The sequence below is a fragment of the Microchirus variegatus genome (assembly GCF_963457635.1).
Source record: "Microchirus variegatus genome assembly, chromosome: 14".
Classification (NCBI taxonomy): Eukaryota; Metazoa; Chordata; class Actinopteri; order Pleuronectiformes; family Soleidae; genus Microchirus; species Microchirus variegatus.
Genome location: NC_139815.1, coordinates 576358 through 586059, shown reverse-complemented (window position 1 = coordinate 586059; position 9702 = coordinate 576358). Strand labels below are relative to the sequence as shown.

The 9702-nt window shown below is 44.5% G+C and overlaps 1 protein-coding gene across 1 annotated transcript; it reads right to left on the bottom strand.

The window, feature by feature from the left end:
• Positions 1-316: 316 nt before the first annotated feature.
• Positions 317-6550, bottom strand: asb7 (ankyrin repeat and SOCS box containing 7; the record flags this gene model as incomplete). Its single annotated transcript, XM_083900406.1, has 3 exons — positions 317-936; positions 4706-5311; positions 6310-6550. The coding sequence occupies 3 exons, from the start codon at positions 6548-6550 to the stop codon at positions 797-799; spliced, it is 987 nt and encodes a 328-aa protein (XP_083756532.1). The 3' UTR covers positions 317-796.
• Positions 6551-9702: the final 3152 nt, after the last annotated feature.

The following is a 9702-nucleotide window of genomic DNA, read 5'->3' as shown; positions in this document are numbered from 1 at the left end:
CGACAGGATCTTCACTCTCCCACACCAAAGTCTATAGAGAAAATCAGTGATTTTAGCTCCCAGGGACACAGGAGCTGCTGGTCTACTGCTGCCTCGTGTGGTCACTTTGTGTCACTGAGGTCAATCTGAACAAAGGATTTCAAACACTGAAGTGACAAAATAAGACATTTGAACTTAGTGATGGAGGCAACAGTGGATCAACAACTCCTGTGTGCTGTGATGTTAAAATCACTGATTTTCTCTATGGACTTTGGTGTGGGAGAGTGAGTGGTTAACAAACTTGAGTTTCCTGTTGGAAAAGTCTGTCTAACAGTGAGATAAAGACATGAACATGTGATGTAGAAATCATGGACTTAAACTGACATGGATTTTCACAGGAGTCTGAGCTCTCAGCCACAGGGAGGCGCTGCTATGATCTGTGAAGCTTCTCAGTTTCCACGTCATTTTATCTTCAGCAGTAAAAATGAAGTTGGGAACCAGATTAGAATAAAAAGCGTTCTGCTGAAGACTGAACATCAGAGGAACCAGATTAAAGTGAATGAACTGATAAAAGCAGATGAGATTACAGTTGATGACATGAACGAGATCCGATTCTCCTTCAGCAGCAGCAGCAGCAGCCGCTCGCTCGGTCAAACTGGACTAGGGAAGCCATTCACGTCGTTAAACTGGACAAAGAGACGTGTGGACGAACCATCGCTCAGCGTCAGACTACAGACCTGTGGACCTGGTGATTGCATAGTCTTCATTCCTGACAGCAGGGGACGTTAGAAAGTCTCCCTCTCCCTCATCATTGTCCTCACACATTGTCAAACTTGTGTTTTAAATAGTCTTTCATGACTTTTGCGATGGGTAGATCGTCCAGCAGCTTCAGACTCTGGAGGCCGATGCACTGGCGGATCTCTATCCGACACAAGTCCTGCAGAGTCCGAGGTTGTCCTGGAAAAAAAGACAAAATCAGAATGTGGAAAAACACTGAGGCTTTTTAACCTTGTAAAGGATTTTAGCAGTAAATAAAGTCTGCTGTCTCTGCAGAAGATTTGGACATCAAGTCAGAGAGAGAAGGTTGACATGTGCAGAGGACATGTGCAGAGGACATGTGCAGAGGACATGTGCCGAGGACATGTGGCGAGGACATGTGCAGAGGACATGTGCAGAGGACATGTGGACATGTGCAGAGGACATGTGCAGAGGACATGTGCAGAGGACATGTGCAGAGGACATGTGCAGAGGACATGTGGACATGTGCAGAGGACATGTGCCGAGGACATGTGCAGAGGACATGTGCAGAGGACATGTGCAAAGGACATGTGCAGAGGACATGTGGACATGTGCAGAGGACATGTGCCGAGGACATGTGCAAGAGGACATGTGGACATGCGCAGAGGACATGTGCAGAGGACATGTGCAAGAGGACATGTGCAGAGGACATGTGCAGAGGACATGTGCAAGAGGACATGTGCCGAGGACATGTGCCGAGGACATGTGGACATGTGAGGAGGACACGTGCAGCGGAGGGACAGTGATGCTGTTGGACAAAGGACGTCAAAGAAGGAAGACCACAGAGAATGTTCACGAGGACATGAGGACAGCTGGTGGCACAGAAGAGGACAAGTAAGAGAGAGGACAAGACGGAGGCAGATAATCCATTGTGGCGCCCCCTAAAGGGAGAAGGTGGAAGTATAAAATTGACAAAAAAATTGGGATGTCATGAATACGTGACATGTTATTTCTGTTTCCTTCAAAACCATAAACGAGTATGAAACGTTACCTACGTTACATTACATCTACATTATTCATAAAGATTATATAATAAAATATGAATTACGATATATTCGATAATTACATATATACATATATATATATATATATATATATATATATATATATATATGTATGTATGTATGTATATATATATATATATATGTATATATGTTATGTCTGATAAGTGTCAGTACTGATATCGGTGCACATCATAATATCAGGCAAATGGTCAATTATGCAAATGTGGCGATGACGTCATCTAGAGTCTTCAAACTTATCATTATTGAGGTGATCTGCTCAATATATGGTGATATTGATTTGAGGTCATATCTCACAGCCCTAAAACATACACAGTACACAGGTACGCTGGTTATTTGTAGCACTGCTCTCTTCCGCTGGAGGCCACTCCAGTTCCACTGTAGGCGCGCTAACGGCGCTAATGGAGCTAACTGATAAACAGTGCCTAGACTCGAGTGCCACCTGAAGTCACGCACGTCTTTTTCCGGTCCGTCGTCATGGAAACACATCATGCGTTAATGTGCGTGAAAGTTGACACGGCTAATGTTGTTAACGTGTCCAGCACTAAAAATAAGTAAAAACAAAGAAAACTGTGTAAAAAATAGTGTAAAATCTATACTGTTATATAATAATCTTTTACTTCAACTTTCTCTTGTAACTGAATCCACTTTATTAAAATTAAAGTAACCTTTTGTTCACTTTTTGATTGTATTTTTAAAAAAACATAACTTATTACTTTTGATAATGAGTAAAGTTTATATTAGTGGCCATGAAACAGCTGTTATTGTTCCCAGTTTCACGTCTGTTTGGTTCACAGGTGAAGACGTAAAAGCTTTTGTGTGAGCGGCAGAAAAGAGCCGACGGTGTCTGTCACTCAGCGAGGGACGAGTCTTTGATGGCAGCAGTTAATCCAGGTGGTGGAGGTGTCGTGAAAAAGCCAGCAGACATGTGATCTGTCTGTGAACGAGCTGCTCTGAATCACTGCTCGGCTCTTTGATATCAAAGATATCAAAGTTGAGGGAAGAGGAATGTGACCATTGTTCCCTGTGAACAATCTGAAACCCTCTCACACAAAATACTTGATACGTTTCTCATACTTTCTCTCGTCTCAACTTACAATAAAGACATCTGTCACTTTCTCTGCCTAAGCCCCGCCCACTTTCCTTTCATTCCACAGATGAAAACATGAACTTCTAACTGTTCTATACTTTCCTCCTAAATCACTAATAGTTCCTGGTGTTTTTATTAGGTTCAGCTGAGCTGATACTAAAATGTGAGAATGTGTGGTGAGAGGGTGAGAGAGTGTGGTGAGAGGGTGAGAATGTGTGGTGAGGGTGAGAATCTGTGGTGAGAGGGCGAGAATCTGTAGTGAGAGGGTGAGAATCTGTGGTGAGAGGGTGAGAATCTGTGGTAACAGGGTGAGAGAGTGTGGTAAAAGGGTGAGAATGTGTGGTGAGAGGGTGAGAATCTGTGGTGAGAGGGTGAGAGAGTGTGGTGAGAGGGTGAGAATCTGTAGTGAGAGGGTGAGAGAGTGTGGTGACAAGGTGAGAATGTGTGGTGACAGGGTGAGAATCTGTGGTGAGACTGTGAATCTGTGGTAAGAGGGTGTGAGAGTGTGGTGAGAGGGTGAGGGATTGTGGTGAAAATCTGTGGTGAGTGTGAGTGTGTGGTGAGAGGGCAAGAGAGTGTGGTGAGAGGGTGAGAATCTGTAGTGGGAGGGTGAGAGAGTGTGGTGAGAGGGTGAGAATCTGTAGTGAGAGGGTGAGAGAGTGTGGTGAGAGGGTGACAGTGTGTGGTGAGAGGGTGACAGTGTGAGAGGGCCCAGAATCTGTGGTTAGAGGGTGACAGTGTGTGGTGAGAGGGTGAGAATCTTTAGTGAGGGGGTGAGAATCTGTGGTGAGAGGGTGAGAATCTGTTGAGAGGAGCGAGAATCTGTGGTAAGAGGGTGAGAGAGTGTGGTGACAGGGTGAGAATGTGTGGTGAGGGCAAGAATCTGTGGTGAGAGGGTGAGAATCTGTGGTGAGAGGGTGAGAGAGTGTGGTAAGACTGCGAGTGTGTGGTGAGAGGGTGAGAATCTGTGGTGACAGGGTGAGAATCTGTGGTGAGAGGGTGAGAGAGTGTGGTGAGAGGGTGAGAATCTGTAGTGAGAGGGTGAGAGAGTGTGGTGACAAGGTGAGAATGTGTGGTGACAGGGTGAGAATCTGTGGTGAGACTGTGAATCTGTGGTAAGAGGGTGTGAGAGTGTGGTGAGAGGGTGAGGGATTGTGGTGAAAATCTGTGGTGAGTGTGAGTGTGTGGTGAGAGGGCAAGAGAGTGTGGTGAGAGGGTGAGAATCTGTAGTGGGAGGGTGAGAGAGTGTGGTGAGAGGGTGAGAATCTGTAGTGAGAGGGTGAGAGAGTGTGGTGAGAGGGTGACAGTGTGTGGTGAGAGGGTGACAGTGTGAGAGGGCCCAGAATCTGTGGTTAGAGGGTGACAGTGTGTGGTGAGAGGGTGAGAATCTTTAGTGAGGGGGTGAGAATCTGTGGTGAGAGGGTGAGAATCTGTTGAGAGGAGCGAGAATCTGTGGTAAGAGGGTGAGAGAGTGTGGTGACAGGGTGAGAATGTGTGGTGAGGGCAAGAATCTGTGGTGAGAGGGTGAGAATCTGTGGTGAGAGGGTGAGAGAGTGTGGTAAGACTGCGAGTGTGTGGTGAGAGGGTGAGAATCTGTGGTGAGAGGGTGAGAATCTGTGGTGAGAGGGTGAGAGAGTGTGGTAAGACTGCGAGTGTGTGGTGAGAGGGTGAGAATCTGTGGTGACAGGGTGTGGTGAGAGGGTGAGACTCTGTAGTGAGAGGGGCGAGAATATGTGGTGAGAGGGTGAGAATCTGTGGTGACAAGGTCAGCGTGTGTGGTGACAGGGTGAGACTCTGGTGACAGGGTGAGACTTACTGGTGACCTCCTGGAGGAAGTCCAGACAGGGTCGGCTGATTCCTGACATGCCAGCAGAAATGGCCAAAGGCGTATGTCCCTCGTAGTTTCTGGAGTTGGTGTCTGCTCCGTACGTGTAGAGCATCTGTGCGCACAGAACATCGTCTCTGAGAGCAGTCAGGTGCAGCGGAGTCTGACCGTCCTCCAGGCGTCCCAGGTTGGTGTCGGCCCCCCTCTGCAGGAACATGCGGCAGTACGAGTGGTTCCCTTTGATGACGGCGTAGCGCAGCAGGAAGCCGTTCTGAATGTCGATGTTGGCGCCGTGGTCCAAGAGGATCCGCACACAGCTGGAGCGCTCGCGGATGATGGCCAGCTGCAGCGGCGTGGTGCCCTTGTCGCTCAGTGGATCCACCTCGGCCCTGAACTCGAGGAGGAGGCGTACGAAGGTGTCGCGGCCGTAGTGGGCGGCCACGTGCAGCGGCGTCCAGCCGTCGTTGCTTTTGGCGTTTATGATGTCACTGCGAAACTCGGACTCCAGCATGAGGCGGGCGATGCGTGCTCTGCCGTGCATGGCGGCGTAATGAAGAGCTGTGAAGCCGCCGATGAAGTCCTTCACTGTGGGGTCAGCTGTGGAGACGAGGGGGAGGAGTTTAAGAAAAACAGTCAAACACAGGAGAGAGCTGACCTCACTAAGCAGTCAGACTGTTTTTACTTTAATAACTCAAACCAGTTGCTGCGATTTTTCCAGCTTCTTATATGTGAATATTTTCTGGTTGTGGAACACTTTTTTTTTTTTAATAATTGTTTACTAAACAGGGGTTATATTGCAGCAGCCCAGAGGTGGCGCTAGTGGTTATATGTAGCATTTGTCTGTGCTGATAATTACAGTTGCAGTTGCAATTATAGTTTTAGAAAAGTACACAGAAAACTCAAACACTGTGCTCAGAATGAGAACGCAGCTTGAGTGCCCCCAAGTGGTCACGTACAGTAAAACATTTACTCAATTATAAAGTAATTTTAATGCCGAACTAGACGGGAAGTTCCTATTAACGCTGTTTTTTAGTGTGTATCTGCGTCATTACCTTGTTTATGAAGCCCTGAAGGTTCTAAACAAACAGTTCAGTTACTGCTGAGAACGCTGTGTTTTATTGTAATCTCGGGCTCAGTGAGATCTCTGAAAAAAACAGTTCTGGTTACGTAAACAGCGGTTCTCCTGAACAGCAGTGGTCCTGCTCCGGGCACTAGTCCGCGCACATCCGGTTGCGTACATTGTACCGTAGAAGAAGAATAACTAATAATTGTGACCACAATGGGGATTTATTTAGATTTCCTGTCAGTAGAATTGTCAGAAAATGAGAGAGTTCTTTTTGTTCCATTTTCCAAGATAATTTTCACTTTTCCTGGACATGGAGATTGTACATATATTCACTCTAGCACAACAATATTTTAACACAAACTTTTCAAGTCACACAAAAGTGACTGAAAGGCCGTCTTACTCAGTGCAATAACGCCCTCTAGTGTCAACAGTGAGAACCTGTCAGGGCCCAATGCCAACCAACAGATGAAGTGAGGCTTCAGCAGCCAGAGGGAGAGAAAAAGACAAGACAAGATAAAAATCCTCTGACCTCCATGTTCCAGAAAGACTCGGACACATCTCTCTTTTCCTTTGGCAGCAGAGAAGTGGAGCAGCGTCCAGCCGTTGGCATCGCGGACTTTGGGCGAGTATCCCTGCTCCAGCATTCTCCGGACCGTGCACACGTCTCCGGCTGCCACCGCAGCCTGGATCTGCAGCTCATCGTGAAGCTCCGGGTTCCTTCTGCAGTGATGGTTCAGCATCCTGTCACATGTCGGAATGGGAATGTTCATCTGTACCTAACCGCTGTTAGGAAAAACCAGTCAATACATTCTGTGTTCACTGCAGGACAAAGAGTCTGACAAATGTCCGTCACACCTCACCACTGATCACTACACTGTTTAGATACTTTAGCATCTAAAGGAAAAGTTTGACTGTATTGACACACTCTTTAGACACAATTGTCCTCAGTGTTGGGGTTCGATCCCAGGCTCTGCGAGTCTACATGCTCATGAGTCACTGGGAAAAGACACTTAACTCCAAACTGCTCCTGACAGCTGTACAAGAGCATGATCACAAGAGTTATCGAAAGATAATGAAGAATGAATGTGTGAATGAATAAAAAATGTGTAAAGCTGTTTGAGTGGTCAGGAGGTCGAGAAAAGGTTGATATAAAGTCCATCACAGGGACACAGAGACAAACAAGCATTCACTTTCACATTCACACCTACGGTCAATGTCCAGTTTGTCTAACCCCCAAATCTGCATGTGTTTGGACTTATTTTCTTGAAATATCTGAACGTCTCACTGTGACAGCGACCACTCTCAAATAAAAGCCTTTTTACCTTTTGACAAGCTGGTAAGACGGGCTTCTCTTAGTCATATCGAAGCTGCACCTGTAGTTGTACAGCTGCACCGTCTGCACTCTGTCTGCAGCAGTTACTCCTGCAACACAAAACAACAACAAGAACACAGTCATTCACAGCAAAAACACAACAAACCTACAGGAACGCACAGTCTGCAACAAAAGATTATATTCATCCTCAATTTATCTGTCCATCGTGTACCAACAGATTACTGACATTGTTAAATACCGAAATATGTCCCCAGCAGAAAAAATAGAAAATTATTCCTAAATTGCATGGCATCAATAAATGAAAATGGTAAAATTATAACACAATTAAAGATGAAGTGAACGCTCAGTATTTTAATCTTTATTAATCATTGCAGTCAATATATTTGACTGAGTTATTAAGTTTTAATTACAAACGTTAACTTATTAAAATAAATATTTATTCGACCACATTATTAGTCTGTCTCTCCAATCCACATTTGAGCCTGCACTTATATTCACTATTTTAAATAATATCTCTCTGTTGATACTTTTTATTATTAGTAAGCACAGCGTGTGATCCATGTTCTTCATGGAGAGGATGACTTTTTCATACACGTCAGTTCTTTCAGCCACATTTAAAAAGTTTAACTACCTCCCTTGTGTCAATATTACTTTCAGAACTTTAGTTGCTAAAATCAGAATAAATAAAGATTGTGATTGAAAACATACACTAAGTGAATAAAAATTATACAGACTCACGGTTGTTTTTTCACAAACAGCTCAATTTCACTGTCTGTAATTTATTTTACACTAACTTTTCAAACACAAACTCTGCTGCGTCGATACTCGCTTTAATATGAGGACCTGAATACTCTCTCACACACAGTTTACACCAATGAATGAATGAACGAATGAACTCTAAAGTGGTTTGATGAAAAACTAGTGGACAATAGAAAAAACCTTTAATTGCTAACACAAATAAAACAAAGCAAAGCTCGTAGTGACTAAAGTGCAGCAGCCAGAGGTTAAAAACACACGTTCGCGTGATTAAAACGTGGTTTCACGCTTTACACAGAACGTGACGAGAATAAAAGCATTTAAATTAAATCACAATGTGTTTGTATTTATGTTCACTGGGCTGTTAGCTAACAGGCTAACACACTCACTAGCGTTAGCCCGGCTAAGCTAATGTTGAGATTTAAACTGTATTTTCGCGCCGTCTCTTTCACACAAACAGCGAACGCACGGAGTTTCAACATGACGGAGCGTCGCTGTGACGCCTTTACCCACAAAAACAACAAGTTTAAACAAAGTAAAACAAAGATTTTACACACTCACAGACGAGGAGCCGACGCTGCTGCGCTCAACCTATCCACTTCCAGGAGACAACACACGTGACAGCGGCGTCTTTCTCATGTTTGTCCGCTTCAGTCAAACGCTTAAACACCCGCGTGACGAAAACAGACGCGTTTAAACGCGTGTTTGTGACTCGCGGAGCATCTTTTAAATAACTGCTTTAAACACAAACACACAAACTCTGTGTGTGTGTCTGTCTATCTGTCTGTGAGAGAGAACAACAACGACACTTCCGCCCGACCACACCTTTCACAATAAAAGCCCCGCTTTGTCACTTCTTCACCATCAGCAGCGACAACAACGATACTTCCGCATGATCACACCTTTCACAATAAAAGCCCCGCTTCTTCTTTACTGTTTTCCTGCGGGTGACAACCCACGTTGATACGCACTATCGCCACCTACTGTCTCGAAGTATTTACCGGAGGAATCAAAACGATTGTTTACCAAACTATTGAACACAATATCCACATTTCATCATCATCATTAATATTATTATTATTTTGAGAATGTCATTTACACATCCACAAAATAACACAATCACAACTGGACTGGACATTTGTGAGAATCAGGACCAATTCAAATCAGTTTATTTCTATCGGCCCGAATCACAACATACATTATCTCAAGTCTCTGTACATAATGAGACAGAAACCTTGTTGTTGTGTTGTATTTTGTTTGTTGACGGTCTCGAAATGCACCAATACAAATGCATGATTGTTATTATGTTATGTATCATATTATATTATTATTATCATTTTGTTATTATTATTGTTATTATTATTATTATTATTATTATCATCCATCCATCAATTTTCTACCATTTTATCTTAGGTGCTGTGCCAATCTCAAACGACCTCTGACCTGTGGCTCTCACCTCACTCATCATGAAGGTCATGAAGAGAACAGTGAAGAACCACGTCATGAAGAAGACTCAGTCCCTGGTGAACCTGGAGTTTAGACAGACGTGTGCACGAGGCCAAAACACTGACAACGAGCGGGAACAACCAGCAAAAACCTGCTGTCTGATGACTTTTCATGTGTTCATCACCTCACATTCTCACTGACATTTCATGTGTTCATCACCTCACATTCTGACTGGAAAAACCCTCCTATTTACTTCGAGGTGAGCAATTAGTAACTTTAATGACCAGCAGAGGTCAGCAACGTCACCTCTGACCTTCTTTCCATCTCATGTGACTCCACACAGGCGTCTGGTGATGGCTGCAGGTTCACACCATCACAACACTGCCA